General features: G+C 34.7%; 1 protein-coding gene across 24 annotated transcripts in view; it reads right to left on the bottom strand.

The window, feature by feature from the left end:
* Window positions 1–17,742, bottom strand: part of MAP2 (microtubule associated protein 2) — a 290,837-nt gene that overhangs the window by 13,887 nt on the left and 259,208 nt on the right. For 14 of the 24 annotated variants that reach the window (XM_045078671.1, XM_045078674.1, XM_045078669.1 and 11 more), the window contains 3 exons: window positions 15,428–15,598; window positions 14,312–14,459; window positions 9,119–9,459 (listed from right to left, as the gene is read on the bottom strand). In XM_045078671.1, the coding sequence (XP_044934606.1) occupies window positions 9,119–9,459; window positions 14,312–14,459; window positions 15,428–15,598 (660 nt within the window). The remainder of the gene's footprint in view (window positions 1–9,118; window positions 9,460–14,311; window positions 14,460–15,427; window positions 15,599–17,742) is intronic. The other 10 variants (XM_045078680.1, XM_045078683.1, XM_045078681.1 and 7 more) reach the window with 1 other exon arrangement.

Here is a 17,742-nt window from a genome sequence, read left to right as displayed (position 1 = left end):
GCTTTCTTTATCAAAAGACCCACATGTCAGCTGAAGATAGCAAGATATGGAGAGTTAACTGGGGTCCAGAAGTTTAGATTCTGGTCTTGGCTCTCCTACATGATAGTGCCAGGCTCTACAGGCATGCTCTAGGTATGAACCCAGTTGCTGTAAATTTCTTCCTTCTTTATCCAATGTTGTTTTAGAAAGAATGTCTTTTTTTTTTTTTCTTTTGAAAGGGTAGTAGTGGCCTGTAACCCTTCAACTTTATCAGAGATTAAGGTTTTCCTTTGGCATTACATCATTTTCCAGGAGTGCTTAAATGAAGCCTTTCTTCATGCTTGCATTATAAAAATACTTCTCTCGCTCTCCCCCCAAAATATTTCCCATTCCATAGCATTCAGTTTTAATGAAAACTATTTATCCATCCTAGATAGAGTCCTGAGATATCGTATACCAAAAAAATACGACCACATTAGATAATTTTGAAGAATGAAAGTTCTCTGGAATAGATGATATTTTTCAAAGATTAACCTGTTAACAACCCTGTGCCCAGATTAAAATGCATAAAAACTTTATAGTCTATTTCAAATTTTAAATAACCCTGCCTATACTGATCAATACCTTCTTCAAAACTCAATGGATCAAATACAAGCAATAAATACATTAGAGCACACATTTAAACGGAAATAACACCTCATGTCAAAACATACAATTCCACAGAGCTGTAAAGGAAAAGGATAAATTGGAGGACCCATTAAGGGGTCAGAAAAATTTTTCTATGCAGGCTGTGCCACACAGCACAGAAAAGGGAACCACATTAAAAACCTTGAGGTGAATAAATCATGCTGAAAAGTTTGAAAAGAATTGTTTGGTAGAACAGACATTGAGTTTAGGGATTGGCCTCATTGTTAAACATTGACATTTTTTTCTTCAGTTTAAATTTTTAAAAAAAATTTTAAGGAATAGAGGACCAAGCATAAAGGCAAAGACTTTTAAAGAGTTTGTTCAGTTGTATGAAAACAATGTGAGATTCAAGGTTGTTCCCAAGTTCTTGCTTGGCTTGTAAATGAACAGCAAACAAAAAAAAGGTCTCTAGGAGTGCCTGGGTGGCTCAATCATTAAGCGTCGCATCTGCCTTCAGCTCAGGTTGAGGGATCGAGCCCCGCATCAGTCTCCCTGCTCAATGGGAAGCCTGTTCTCCCTCTCCCACTCTCACTGTTTATGTTCACTCTCTTGGTCTCTCTCTCTCTCTCTGTCAAATAAATAAATAAATAATAAATAAAATCTTTAAAAAAAAGAGGACTCTATGGGTCTTAGCTTTGTAAACCTAAAATAGTAATTATTTTTCATAGTTTTTAAAAAATAATTAATGTTTATAAAGCTTACTCCAAAACTTTTCATTACCTTACAAATGATACTTGAATTATAGTTTGACAGGCTATGTCTTTATGTCTTGCATAAAGACAGGGCCCACGATATCAAGGAGCTTTACTTTTGAGACAATATTGACTTTTTTTTTCTCTCTCTCTCTTACACACACACGCACACACACACACACACATACAACCTTGTCAATTCAATATAATGCATTTCAGTGAACAGCTTTCCTTCATGCTGGGTTGACAATATTTTAAAGTTCATGGGATATTTTATTACTTTTCTTATTTAGCACTTATTTTGGCCCAATGAGATGGAAAGAAATGGCTTGAAAAGAACTTAAAAATTACACAAGGGCAAGGCACTAGGGGAAGATGAAAAATGAGAAAAAAAAAGTCATTTCTTTCCTGCATAGATGGTAGAGACCATGTCTTATTGTCTTGTTCCCCTTTTGTCACATAGGACACAACAGGAGCTTAGTAAATATTTGACAAAATGATATCCACATAAATGAGAAATAAACTAAATATGTTTCAGTTCTCTTTTAGATTATAATTTTATAAATTTACTTCTATGTTACTAGCACTCAGTAGATCCTTCATTGTGGTGGCCATCATAATTTTATATAATGAGAAAAAAGTTTCAGTATAATTTATTACTTGCCTCCAGCATTAGCTCCAGTTTCTCCTTGAATATCTAACTCAAAGCAACTTATTCAAATTAGATGTGAAAGGCCTAAAAAAGTCTCAAGATAATGCCCAAAACTTTATAAGAAAATATAAAAAAATTCTCTACATTTCACTCATTTCATTCCCTCCTTCCTCTCTGAATGCTCCCTCTTTCCCAATTACATTCCTCTTACTTCAGAAGCACTGAGTTTTGACTCAAGTTCAGCTTGCCCTCTGTGGTACAAATAATTAAGGAATCTATCAGACTAACTAAATGAATATTTTCAATAAACTCTAATGTAAAAATACTATCATACTCTAAGTAGAACCATGAATTTGAGAGCTTAAAGTGACCTCATGGTTTGCTTAAATGAGACATTGCTACATTATGATGGTGCTAATACATTAAATGAAATGGTACTACAGAAGTGTATTTTGTTGTTCATATTCTTTTTTTTTTAAAGATATTATTTATTTATTTGACAGAGAGAGAGAGATCACAAGTAGACAGAGAGGCAAGCAGAGAGAAAGGGGAAAGCAAGCTCCCCACTGAGCAGAAAGCCTGATGTGGGACTCGATGCTAGGACCCTGAGATCATGACCTGAGCCGAAGGCAGACGCTTAACCCACTGAGCCACCCAGGTGTTCCTTGTTGTTCCTATTCTTATACAAGTATGAAAACTAAGGACCAGAGATGTCAGTATCTAAGGTCACATAATGAAAAACCTGGGCTTGGAACTCAGCCCTTATACCCTGGTCTAATACTCTTTTAGCCAAAATTCACTATAGTCCAAACATGGGAAGTTTCTTTGGGTCATAACTGTAATGGCACCAAGCATTCCCACTCATTAAGTCCATGCATATGGTGTTCCACCACATTCATTTAACTTTCAGTCAACAAATATTTATTGAGCACCTACTATGTATTGGACCCTGAGGACAGGATTGACCTCATCCTTAATTTCATGAAGTTTATAGTTTAGTAGGTGAGATAAGATAGACATTAAATAACCAATTATATAATGGGATACTAAATTACAAGTGTGGTGAGAAGCATTGTCTACACCATGCAAAGTATTTCAGATTGAGAAAAGAACTGAGGCAGGGAGACCAGTTAAAAAACTTAACAGCTACTGCATGGACACAGACAAGAGAAAATGGATCCTGTGCTAGAGTGGTGCAGAGCAGACGAGGAGAAATGGGTGGATTTAAGATTTAAGATGAGGACAGAGACATGAAAAGATGACTCTTAGGTTTTTGACTTGGCAAAGTCCTATTATTTGAATAGGCATAAAGATATTTAAAAAGAATCATTTAACTTGAACTTTCCACTCTCAAATATCTACATGGCAGCAGCCACATTGATGCTTCTGGTGTTCCTAAAACACCTCAGTTATCTACGTGGTTCAGCAGTTCCTTAAAATACTCCAATTATCACCTTCTTGATACTTTTCTAGTCATTCTATCAAGACATGTCATCTCTTCTCCACATATTTTAAATCTCTTCCTTGATTTGTTGTTGCCTTTCTCACTTTGTGACATATTTTTTCCTACATAATATTTTATGACTTGTTTTTCTTCCTAGAATGTAAATTCTACAAAGGTAGGAATTTCAAAAATTTTTGTCTGTCTTGTTCGTTGTTATATTCTCAGTATCCAGAACACCTTATGGAACATAGTGGGTACTCAATAAATACCTGCTGAATAAATAATGAGTAAAATGAATGTACAACTTTGACTTTCTGGAATTATTGAGGAAATACAAGAAAACACCATTTATTTTAAAGATGCCAAGGTAGATTTTAAAATTAATATTTCATTGTATGTCCTTGATATTATCTACAGGAATTTGGAAGTTGGTGTCTATACTCTATTTAAAAGATTGATTTTTAGAATTATTTAAAAAAATAATCTGCCAGTTGTAGGAGAATAAACGATATGATAAGAATACAACAAAACTTTCCAAATTTAATAGTCTCTACTTTTCAGTAGGGTATTACTCAAACACATTATTTGCATTAAATTATTTCACATAATATTATAAAGGATCAAAACCCTTACATTTCAATCCTGATGTGATAAAACCTCAGTGTGGGAGGTGTGGGAGAAAGTATTAAATAAAGTGTTGCCATCCTCATGTTTTGCAACCAAAGTTAAAGCAAACAAACAATAACTAAGGTACATTAAATTGCATACTTTGTAGAAAAGTGACTACTCTTCATTAAATACAAAATTATAGAACTTGAATTTATAGCTCTGACATTAAAGGATGTTATTAGAAGCTATATATGCAAAATATGGGTACTATAAGGACTTCTGTGTCTTTGTGAAAATGTGAAATGTAGGCTATGAGAAGCTGAATATCTCTGATATCCAATGTTTCTTAGTTCAATGGATTGATATAGAAGTGAGGGATAGAAGATAGATTATTTTATTTCTAGAATGTGAGGATATACTTCAAAGGTCCTAGTCTAATGGATTTATCTAAATCAATTTTCTGCTAGGCAGAAAGATGCTATGGCAACACTAACTGGGAAGATAATAGACTGACAAATTCGGTAAGATTCTTTATATAAGAGAGAAGTACTGTTCTCTTCTTGAGCAGGAGTGACTTGCTTGAAGATGCCACCATCTTTTAGTTCACCTGCTCTAAAATGACTGACTGCTCCATGAATAAAGAAGTACTCACCAAAGAAGTATATAACTTAGAGGGCAAGCAATCAAATCCACAGGCACTGCCTTGCAGAGATCATGACCTATGTAATAACCATCCTATCCAACAACTATAAATGGAAACAGCCTTTGTGAAACCACCTCACCAGTAACTTTCAACTATGACAAGAGTACACAAAAATTGTGGTTTGTATACTGATCTTCATAAGGCTGATGGAGGGAAAAAAAAAAGAAATTTATTAAAGCACATAACAGTAATCCACATAAATCAAAGCACCTATAAAAAAGCCCATGCATTGATAGAAAAGGTAAGAAGTATTATTCACTGAGTTCCTGCCTAATTTTTTTATGCCATGCATTTAGAGAAATTTTTTTTCTACTTTTGTTTATATCAATCAGGTGTGTTCTTAAAAAGCTAACACTACTTATTCTAAAATTTAGATTGAGATTTGATGTAGAATAGGGAGCTAACTATATTGAAATATTTTTAAATTAATACACTTACTAAGACAGCCTTACCCAAGCCTTGAGTTAAATTAACCAAGGTCACTATCTACAGTGAATCTAAGATTGCGTATGTTCTTTCCAGTAGAATGAATTCGTGCTTCAGCAGAAAAGATTAACTTTATTGCTTTCTGTAAAGCTCCTCATGTTGTCATCTCTTTTCTCTCTTCCATTAGGCCTTGATTTGCCTCACTGAACTGAGCCACAAAGTTAAGTCTCTCTTCTAACACAAAATCAGGCCTTTAAGAGAAGTGATGATCGCTGTGAGCATACAACCTACACAGATGGAAGAGCAGGAAATGCCCAAATTGAAGCAAATAATAAGGCTTCCCAACTTGGAAAGCTGTTGAACTTCCAAGACATATATAGTTTTTATTATCTGTTTCCCCTCCCAATTCTTAGTGATTGCACAAACAGCAGTAATATAGCTTTTAAAATTAAATTATTCACACACAATCTAACACTCTGGATTTTGTAACAACAGAGCCCTTGTAGAAGAATTAAGGTTACAACTATAAATTTGCTCCCTTACGTATCAATAAGAATTGTGTGACTACTTTTCTCAATATCTGCTTATCTCTATTACACAACTTGCCTCCAACAATAAGTACTGCTATTGTCCTGTCCTTGTCATGGATTCTGAGTTGACTACTGTCATTCCAACATCCTAGGTTTATCCAGTTTATAGTTGGGAACGACGGGCCAGTAGCTTCAATTTCCCCAACAGACTGTGGTTATGCATCCTTAATCAGAGAACAAGGGTCTTGAGTATATCATCTTGACAATTTCTAAGAAGCTTTAACATAAAAATTTTTCCTAGTCATTCTTTGAAGTGGAAACTAACAATCCAGTCCAAGCCTGCAGTTTAATATGTACAGAAAAAGAATCTTGCCTCACTTCTTGTGTTTGAGGCTTTTAACGGGATAACGTTAAAGCGGTAAGTGATATATTTTTCCTACAAAGACAGTTCAACTGCGGTTACACCTCAATCTCCCAGTTCATTTCCCCCTCTAATTTAAACATATTATCCCATCTATCACAAAATAGAGGCAAATATCTTCCTTCCTTCTGTTTCTTATCTTAGTGTGGAAATACCTCCTGGTTTTCCAACAAAAGTCACTTCATAACTCCTCTGTTGTGGATTTTTTTCCCAAGTCATCTGCGGTTGAGATAGGATAATTTTTCAGCAGGTTTAATACTCGCCTTATGAAAGAAGAGATGTTCTTCAAATGACACTGTGAGTTAAGGCTGTTTCTGTTCTGCAATTTTTGTGTCATTTGTCTTTATTAGTCCTTAATTACCACAATCTTTAAGGCAGTTTTAGTCGAGTTCAAAAGAATAAGGCATCTTTAGGTCAGTTTTATGAATTACTGAGTATAGCAGAAGTCAAGTGAAATTAGACATAAAAATATCCATAGGTATGGTAAAGAACTGGAAAGAAAAAGAAGTATTCCCATTTTTTTGGATTGGTTTAACCTTAGTGATTCTGGCAAAGCTCATGCTAAAACCATTCTTCATGCCTCTCTACGTTGAGGAGTCATTTGAGTAGGACCAAATAGTATAGAATTTTCACGTCAAATTATATCAATAATTATTCCGTTTTAGTTGAATTTTCTTTTTGGTTTCAAGAAATTGTCTGAGATAAATTATGTTCCTTTGTGATTCTATGAAGAAACATATTATTTTCAGTATCAGTATTTTCTGGACTATAAGCCAGTAAACCCCACATTTAAATAAGGAAAATACTACATACAAGGACATTTATAGAAAGAGAATGGATTTTAAATGTAAATAATAGTCACAACCTTTTAAGAGGTATCTCATCAGAAATTAAAATGATAAACTTTTAAGTTGGCACTAAATTGATTTTATTCAACTTAGTCTGTCATTTTTATATAAATAAAACAATGTTTTATTTATATAAAAATGCTTTATATTTGGATATTTCCAAAAGGCCACCAATATTTCATTCTCTTGGATGTGCAAAACTCTGAGGAATGCAACAGCAATATGAGATTTATGAAATCACAGGATCAAATTTGGCAGAATTAGTTTTTTGTTTTGTTTTGTTTAAAAAGATTTCTTGTAGGGGTGCCTGGGTGGCTCAGTGGGTTAAGCCTCTGCCTTCGGCTCAGGTCATGATCTCAGGGTCCTGGGATTGAGCCCCACATCGGGCTCTCTGCTCAGCAGGGAGCCTGCTTCCTCCTCTCTCTCTGCCTGCCTCTCTATCTACTTGTGATCTCTCTATATATATCAAATAAAATCTTGAAAAAAAAAAGATTTCTTGTAGCTCATATTTTAATAACATCTTTTTATGAAAAAGCATTTGTCCATGACTTTATTATTACAGAATGTTAGTCATTCCACAAAGGGCATATGGACCACCACCACCACCCTCGGCTTCCCCCATATCCTTTGGTGAGTTTTTCATAACTCCTTGGGCTTCCTTGAACAGAATCACAGAGAGACAACAAAGAAGTTTGTTGCTAAAGGAAGAAGCAATGCTGAATTTTTGTTTCAGCAGTGAGTAGGAGTCTTTGATAATTTCACATTTTGGCAAGATCTTTCTTCTAAACCTTCCTGAAAATACATTTTCTTTGGCATGAAAGAGGGACACCAAAAATCAGTGACAGAAAATATAAGATAGACAAGAAAGAATGGCAGAAAAGAACACTGTACTTAAAGGAAAGTCTTTCGGGAATGTTGAGAGGGCATCGCAAGTTTGTTGATGTACAAAGGAAATTATTACTTTCTTTCTTCTTTCTCTCAAGATGAGTGTTTTATCACTTTAGTGATAAGGCAAATGATCCCAAAGGCAGATCAATATCACAAAGGAAATACAAAATGATATTTGTATTATCTCCTTCCAGGCTAGTTGCTTCATCTAAACACACAGTGTAGAAACAAGGTTGAGGTCAAGGCAAAATTCAAAGGCTCCTGGTTGGCAAAAAAAATGTGAATGTTTGTACTGGAGCTGAAGTTAAGAATTAATAGGTAGAGCTTTACCAATAACCCTCTTCAATACAATTAATCTTAAGGAGAAGTTCTAATCCTATAATTTCATTCATCAGAACTACTCAGAACTATCTATTATCAACATGAATGTCCACCTTTACAATTTTTTAAACATACGTTGCCAGAGAAGAAATCTGGTGAACGATGTTGATCTGGGAGTGAACGTGGGGAAATGGTAGAAGATATCATAGGAAATCAAAGAAGAAAGGAAGGAGATAAAAGCAAAATCACTAAAAGATCATCAAATGAGGTCACAGTCAGGATCTAAACTACAACACTCTAATTTGTATTAGAAATGTAAGAAGTGGTGATGCAACATGGGGGCTTAAGTCGGTACGAGAAGAATAAATGAAAGAAGATGGGATTGGGAGGGAGACAAACCATAAGTGACTCTTAATCTCACAAAACAAACTGAGGGTTGCTGGGGGGAGGGGGGTTGGGAGAAGGGGGTGGGATTATGGACATTGGGGAGGGTATGTGCTTTGGTGAGTGCTGTGATGTGTGTAAACCTGGTGATTCACAGACCTGTACCCCTGGGGATAAAAATATATGTTTATTAAAAAAAAAAAAAGAAATGTAAGTTTAATCTCTTATGCTCAAAGGGCAACAGACACATTCAGAAAAGATCAGCTAGGCAATCAATGGAAAGATTCTCCTGTATGGGGAAATCAAATTTACCTGATAACCAGAAGGAATGGATATGCCATGTGATTTTCATGATATTTTATAAGCCAGCTTTCTCAGACGAGATTCAATTTCTTGGCAATAAATCATAACCAGTAACATTTTAACACCTCCAACCCCCTTTCATGGTAAGAACTGTTCATTTATAATGTGAGGAAGGGGATTTTAGTGGGATTTTACTTCTGACAGCAAGTATGTTGTTCATGTGATTCTTACCTGCCCCCCTTTAGGCTGGTATTTGATGTTGTCTGTCGATCCAATTTTGGATTTGACATTTTTCAGGTCTGGCAGTGGTTGGTTAATAAGCCGAAGCTGCTTCGGAGTAGCGGGGGATTTTGGAGGAGTACGTATGATGGCAACTTTCTTCTCACTGGGCACCAAGATGGCAGATTTGGGGGTTCCTGGTGTGTGAGGGGTCCTGGGGTAGCTCGGGGTTCCAGGAGTGCCTGGCGTGCGTGAAGAATAGCTTGGTGGGGTGCCAGGAGTGATGGCAGTTGATCCAGGGGTAGTGGGTGTGGAAGTTCCACTCTTTCCTGCTCTGCGAATCGGCTCTGACCCTATATAAACGAACAAAACCAAACCAAACTAACGCCACAGCATCAGAAAATTCTTGAGACATCCTCTTCCCTCAGGCTGTTAGAACTCACAATACATGAACTTTTTAAAGAGTTTAGAAGATTTGCGGATTACAACAATGCCCCAAAAGGTGAAACTTCCTTTTTTTAGGCTTATAACCTGGTGACATTTTTGAACATGCATTGCTATCAGAGCAAAGAAAGAACTTGGGTTTTCTTGATTTATTCTTCTTACTTCTCATTATGAAGGCATCAGAATTTTTTATCCTTGTGGGATCATTAAGGCATGTGGATCTGCTGTAAGTTAGCAGAAGAGTCTGCCCTTCACGTTCCTTGTGGGTTAGTATTTACTAAAGATTTCTTGAATGATGTGTGGATCACTTGCTCTTTTGTGCAATAAGTTCATTCCAAGATTCAGGTAGGCATACAACTGTGTACTGCTAGCAATAATTTTGACCCGTGTACAAAGTCATTTATTAAATTGAATTTCAATGTCACTCTTTCAGCTTATATTGAGGAATGCTGTGAGTTACAAATGTGTTTACTAAAATCTATGCAATTACATCAGACATTGTTCTACAGTATCATGTATTTCCTTTTTATGGAAGTTTGGCTCAGCTCTTAATACCAAAAAATATCTATTTCTCTTCTTAGAAAAATGGGACTTTTTAAAAAAGGTTTTATTTATTTATTTGACAGAGAGAGATCACAAGTAGGCAGAGAGGCAGGCAGAGAGAGGGGGAAGCAGGCTCCCCACCAAGCAAAGAGCCCGATGTGGGGCTTGATCCCAGGACCCTGAGATCATGACCCAAGCTGATGGCAGAGGCTTAACCCACTGAGCCACCCGGGTGCCCCCAGAAAAATAGGATATTTTAATAACATAATCACAGTGAATCTTGTGCCCGATTGTTTTCTCTTATATTTTCGTTACTAGTTTGCAGTTTGGAGTCAAATTAGTAACCTCCACCCCGCCGGCCACTGTCAATTATATAGGCTATTGTGAGATGCATTTTTTTGCCTCAACCTGACTTTAGGGTCATTTTATTATTTAACTTCTTCCTCCTATTTTCCTATATTATATTTCTTTCATATTAACTTTGTAACTGTGTGTTTGAATGCCATTTCCAATACTTTTTTGAAAGCGTAACACTATAGATGAGACTACACCACCTTACAGATTTCAAAGCCCTTTTGTGAATTCCAAACATTTGATGATCAACAAACACAGTAGTTAGAGACAGCTTTTATTGTTCCTAATCTAAGAATGAGGACATTGAGTCTCATTTATCCAGATGATACTAAATTCTAAGCCACATACGATATTTAGTTTCTTAGCCTTAAAAATCTTTTGCTTAAAATAACACATGGATTTTAATAATAGGGCACTTATTTACATTGTTTACATTTATTATTCAAATTCCTTCACTTTTTTGGGTATTTTACAGGAAGGGCATAAATTTTATTTTTTATTACTAAGTATGTATACTTTGTAGGATCAATAAATCTTCTAGAAATTTTGTAGAGGATAAAGGTATAACTCATTAACTTTTAAATCAATGAAGTAGAAGGGATCTTTGAGTTATTGGTGTGGGAAGTTCTTCCTGAGAAAGGGGATAATTAATCTTTGCTGAAATAATTACAAAGAGTGAGCTCAAGAGAGCTTCATAGATAATTATAATCTACAGGCAATATTTATTTACCCATTGGTCTGGGTTTGGTCTCCTGAAGAAAAAGAATTATTTCACTTCTTTCAGTGAACAGTTTTTATGTATGAAGTGAAAGTTGCCCTGTGTCCTTTGTTTTTTTTTTAACATAAGGGCAAACGATAGGTAGACTCCTCAACCAACAATATGAAATTGGATATAAGAAGACTATGCAATCGGGCGCCTGGGTGGCTCAGTGGGTTAAGCCGCTGCCTTCGGCTCAGGTCATGATCTCAGGGTCCTGGGATCGAGTCCCGCATCGGGCTCTCTGCTCAGCAGGAGCCTGCTTCCTCCTCCAGGATGATACAGACACATCCAACTTGTGATCTCTCTCTGTAAATAAATTAAAATCTTAAAAAAAAAAAAAAAAAAAAAAAAAAAAAAAAAAAAAAAAAAAAAGAAGACTATGCAATAAATTAGTGTGTATTCTATGACTTTTATCACTTTCCACAAAAAGGACATTTCAAAACCAGGATGATACAGACACATCCAACTTCCTTTGTACATAGTTTGTTTTTGGACTGAGTTTTCGATGTTTGAGTCAGTCACTGTGTCCTTCAGAAAAATCTCTTCAGGGGCTCCTGGGTGGCTCAGTGGGTTAGGACCTCTGCCTTCGGCTCTGGTCATGATCCCAGGGTCCTGGGATCGAGCCCCGCATTGGGCTCTCTGCTCAGCGGGGAGCCTGCTTTCCCCTCTCTCTCTGCCTGCCTCTCTGCCTACTTGTGATCTCTCTCTGTCAAATAAATAAATAACATCATTAAAAAAAAAAAAAAGAAAAATCTCTTCAGAAACCTCATTTCTTCCTTAAATGTTTTCATCATGACATTGGTGTCATGATGATGAAGGTGATGAAGTCATATTAATATTAATAATAATATTAATATTCTTATTAATATTATAAGCTCAGGTCTTTTCGGGAACAGGATATTCTCTCTTATTTGTCACTGTACCTAACACTGATGCCTTTCATGGGACCTGAACACAGTAGAAGTTCAACATATTTCCTTTTTTAATAGTACAAATTGGATTCAGAATTTATCAGTGTGTTGAGGTTACTTCATGGAGACTAAGCTGAAGCAATATTCTGCATGTGCAGAACAAGTTTCCTTAAAAGAAATAAAATTTTTTAAAGTAAGGGTCATTTCTATACTCATAGAAAATGGTGTTAAACTTCAGAAAACTAAGGAATGAAGGTTTTGTGTTACATCTGAAGAATGAAGAAAAACCAAAAGCATTAAGCCCTAACACCACTGTTCAACAGATACAATCAATTTGTAGTGTAATAAATTATATTCTTGTCTTCAAAATGACAAAGTTGAGCATTTCCTATTTGTTCTGAAACCAAGTTAAATCTGAATTAATAAAGCAATTTAAAAAATATTTATGAAAAATATATATTCACGAATTACTTTGTTCAGCTTATTAATCTTGGTTCTTACTAATCTTGTCAACTCCTCAATGACAATGCCTTTCTCTCCACTTGGGCTAACTGCCTAGCTTTGTTTCTCTCAGCTCTTTTCAATAGCTGTACAAAATGCCACGACATGTCTATGCGCAGTTATAGAGATGGCGGGCAAACAGGAGGAGGTATATTGCTTGCTCTTCTAGTTGTCTTTATGCTTTTTAGTTATTGCTAGATAGAGAGAAAATAAACCCTATGCCCTGAGATTATCAGAGTATGAATTATGTTAATTACCGCCTAATAAAATACATTATACTTATGAACATGAGTTAGAAAGTCAAAATAGAATTGGTTCAAAAATAAAAACAATTTGTATGCAGATGCACTTTAAAAGGCAGAGCACAGTGGTTTGAAGATGTGGATTTATGGATAAAATGCCATTTTGCTTCCATAACCACAAATAGAAGCATAATTCGAAGTTGGTTATCTGAACAGCATCTATATTACTGATGCCCAATTCCAACTCCATATATTTGGAGTTAAGGTCTTTTCTCAAGAGATTACTCTCTTAATTGCCTTCTTTGCTAGTTCATTTGAATATTTTCGTTACGAAAGAGTTCAGTGATTTTAAAGTATTTCTGGCATGTATTTCAAAGAGTGTTAATTTTTCATGAAACTAAGTGGTGTGTAGGTCACAACTGCTTGAAATACAATAAACACTTTCACTTTAGGCAAAAAACATGCTTTAAGTGCCATACAAAATAGTCACATTTGAAGCGGGCCAACTATTATTAAATATTTTAGGAATTAAGTGGTAAAATCAACTAAAATAAGATAGTAGTTGCAATTTCTACCATTTTGAATGGATTTTAAATGACAGAGATTATATTCTCCAAGCGATTCTACATAGCAGTTTTCTAGTACTATTTCTTCCAAATAAATATAAAGAAGATATTAAGGTTGTGAAGTTATCAGTGAGCTGTAAACCAAATTCAACCACTTTCTATCTTAGTAGCATTGGACAAGTTACTCTATTTTTTCTTATCAGTAGATTTAATGAGGTTATTAATACCTAACCATCAGCACTGTTATTTAAATTGAATGAAAAATGTGTCTTCAGGTTTTAGCATCTATATGTGCTCAATAAATGGTAACTATTCTTGTTGTAATAGAAACATGTTTATGAAAATAATTTGAATCCATGCCTTAACTAGATCATCTTGGTAGTAACACAACTCCTGAGTGCGTAATGATTGGAACATTTTTGTATTTTTTATTAAAACTGTGATAACTGCCAACCAGTTCATTACGGGCCATCAATCAAAAGAAACTAAAACTATTGCTCTGAACATGTGATGTTTAAACCCTCTTTGGAATGCAAATTCTTAACAAATTGAGCAGAATCTGATGTTTTGATTATTGGGTCTCCAGTAAGATTTTAGGACTTGGATTCCTAAGAGGTTAAGCTTAAATAGATATATATTTTTTAAAAATTCCTGACTATTGGTTTTCTCTATTAATTACTTCTTAGTAGGTCTCATTTTCCACAACAATCATTTTAACTCACACAGGTGTTTTGGATCCATCAATAGTTTGATTTTCTGATTCCTGGAGGAAATATAATCTGTTCTCAGTGTGTGTTTTCCTTGGAAGATGTAAAATATAAACACATAATAAGCTCTATGCCACTTAAAGGATTAAAAAGGAAGCCAAATGAAAATAAACCTACTGGTAGTCCGCCGGGCTGAAGAGGAGATGGAACTGTTGAGAGAGAATGAATTCTCATCTCTGTCTCCTGACACACCGCGACGAGGAGGGAGAATGGAGGAGGGTCTGGGCAGAGAAGAGCGCTTTTCTGGGCTCTTGGTTACTCCATCCTGATTGGGGGAAAAACAAATTGGATTCTTGTCAATCTTCAATTACACAAAGTGATTACATTGCTCTATTTTTCCTCTCATGCTGATAAATTTCTTTTAATATATACTACTGAATTTCATATATTTATAAGCATTTCTACTTTGAAACTTAGAAAGAGTTTATATTTGCCTAGAAGTTTTATAAAATATATTATTTTGGAGTTAGTTCTAATAATTGATCATGAAATTCAAATTCTAAATAATAAATGGGTAAAATGAATTTACTCAAGTAATCTCCAGTGAATTAATAATTTTACTAAAAAAATCTTCATCAGCATAATAACTTATTAATCAGAAAGGGCTGCAAGGGACATTGCATGCATACCAATTAACAATGACCACTTATGTCCATTATGTGATTGGAATTCTAAGTACTTTTCATCCATTTATGATTTAATTCTTGCCACAAAATACTATGTGCATTTTATAGCCAAGGAAACAGGCTGAATTAGTTTATGTAATTTTTCCAAGATCACCAAGTTGATAAGTAGTAGTAGAGGGAGTATTAAATCCTGATGTGTCTGATTGAGTTCAAATGGTATATTATATTAAATAGAATTTGCCATTATTAGATGATACAATATTATATATTATACACTATGAATAATATATATTTATTACATATAGTATGTGTAGTATTATGTAGAATACATTTTATTTTATTGGTTTGTGTTTGAAATTCTACAAAACACCAAATAAATAAATATACAAATAAATAATAATGAACAGTCTACCTAGAAAGAGACTTTTTTTTAACTGATTGATTATTAATAACTATTGAGGCTTTCATTTGTGTTTAAGAGGCTTTATGGTTTATATGTCAAATATTTTAAAGTTTAGTCTTTGTTTTTTATATATTTACTGAATTGTGTCTTATAACCTCCAAAATTATTTTCTTTTCTGAACCTTCAGTTGACCTGCTGCCTTACCTTGTTCCCTGATTCTGAGTATGGCAAACGGTCTGTGGAGCCTGCTGAGGTGGACTGTATTGAAAAACTGTCAGAAAATGAAGCCCTTTGAGACGTACTAAGGCATGCGGAACTGGATCTTGGGGACTTTGAGCTACCCTGTAAGGCAGGAATCTTTGACAAGGTAGAATTCTAGCCATGAAAGAAAACAAACAAAATCACAAAATAAACCAAACTATGAAATAAAAGGAAAATAAAAAAATGTATAAACATATAAGAAATTAAATGCCAACTTTTAATAAGACCACATGATAAATGATTATAATCAATGCTAGGAATATATATTTATGTTAGAACAAGAGATTTTCATTGAGTAACTCATTTTTAACTGGAACTAACTTAAGAATATTCACATATGAGAATATAGACCAAAATATTCTTCATGAATTCTACATATAAGTTCTGGTTAATCCATAAGTCTCCCATGATACTCTATTTGGAAAGCATCTTGAGAGTTGGTTGGAATTGTTCCCTTAATAAATATAACCTTGGAGGTATATTTATAATCAATGTCTTGATCACATTTCAAGAACTTTAGAACAAGGTGTATTTAAGACTTCATAATAGAAAATACTTTCTTAAAGTTGAGAAAATATATTTTTACATATCTACATTGACTTCATCAGAAAATCACAGATTTTATATAAAATTAGCTTATTTTATGAGTAAAATGCCTACTGGGGGCCAAGTTATCCTATAGAATTAGTAACATTTTTATGCATAGACCACAGTTTGTATAATGTGTTAGAAATTCCAGGCATCAATAGTCCCCTGAGAGATAGTCAGCAAGTGAAAATCAGTGGGTTGGATGAACAGCTTTGGAAGGACACTAATGTTCACATGCTATATACATGTCTCATGGGGGGACTTTGTTAAAAATACAGAAAGGTATGATGAACCCAAGAATATCTTGTCTTCAATAATTAATATGATATAGCTGTTACAAAAACAGCAGTTAAGATTGACGGCTTTATCTCAAGTTTTAAGTTCCACAGGCACTTTAATGGGGGCAGACCCATTAACAGACTGCACGCATCACTTCTTATTTTATAGACCCAGTGTCCTGTGTGGCTGGTGGGCCTGGGTTGACCCAGGTATTTCTTCTCTAATTAAGGCTAGCTACAGAACAGCAAATTTCAAAAGTGATACGGGAAAGAAAAAAAATGGAATAACTGCATTAACTCAAATTAAGAGACAACTTGCTCAGAACAAAGACAAAACACAACAAATACACCACAAATGAAATGAAGAATTATAGGTCAGGTTCACAATAAAGATCAATTGAAAAATCACAAAGAATTGTTCTGATGGATGTACTGAAATCACAGATAAATAAGAGTTGGTCTTGGGGTTTTAGGAAATTTTTAAGAAGAGGATGAAGTTATGAGGAAAGAAAAAAAATGTTAAACGAGAAAAAGAAAGAATCGTGGCCTAATCTCTCTTCTTCAGAAAGGTGAGATGGTATTTCTAAGGATTAGCTTTGTGTCAGAAGATGTACATGGTGTTTTTCCTAAGTGTAAGCATCAACCACAAATTCTCATTAGGTTATTTGATGACAAAGGTACTTGAAAATTTCCTAAATATTTTTCAAACAAACAAAATAAATGAGCAAAAGAGGCACAAAGAGAGAGAGAGAGAGAGACAAAGAAACTGACTCTTAATTATAGAGAACAAACTGATAGGTTTCCAGAGGGGAGGTGGGTGGGGGAATGGTGCCCTTGTTGTGTGTGATGAGCACCAGGTGGTGGATTGAAGTGTTGGGTCACTATATTGTACAGCCAAACCTAAGATTACACCATATGTTAACTAACTGGAATTAAAAGTCAAAAAATAATTAAAAGTTCAAAAAAAAGGTTTTATGAACAATGTCCAATTAAAAATGTTTTTTTAATGGGGGGAAACCTGACTTACTTTCTATATCCGCTCCTAAAGACTTCGACCCTTCAAATAATAGCAACAACAATGACTATCACTGTTTATTGAATAAATATTATGCTCTAGGCACTATACAGTATACTGTTTTATAATTAACAATATTTAATTTTCATAACTAACTTAGGATACGGGAATTTTTATTCCTCCTTTTATTTTTGGAAAATTAAGACATATGGAGAAAACGATCATATAGCTAATAAATGTTCAAGACCTGGACCTGACCTGCTTCATAACTCTGCTCTCAACCAACACAACTCACTCGTTCCCCACCAGAAACAAGAGGTAAAGAGAAAGAAATCTTGAAGTTACAGTATTCTCAAGCCCAATATTTACCAAAGCAA

This window comes from Mustela putorius, unplaced genomic scaffold (assembly GCF_011764305.1).
Source record: "Mustela putorius furo isolate JIRA1106 unplaced genomic scaffold, ASM1176430v1.1 tig00000275_pilon_pilon_pilon, whole genome shotgun sequence".
In the NCBI taxonomy this organism is placed as follows: domain Eukaryota; kingdom Metazoa; phylum Chordata; class Mammalia; order Carnivora; family Mustelidae; genus Mustela; species Mustela putorius.
The sequence above is the reverse complement of the archived record's forward strand: the minus strand, read 5'-3'. Positions and strand labels throughout refer to the sequence as shown.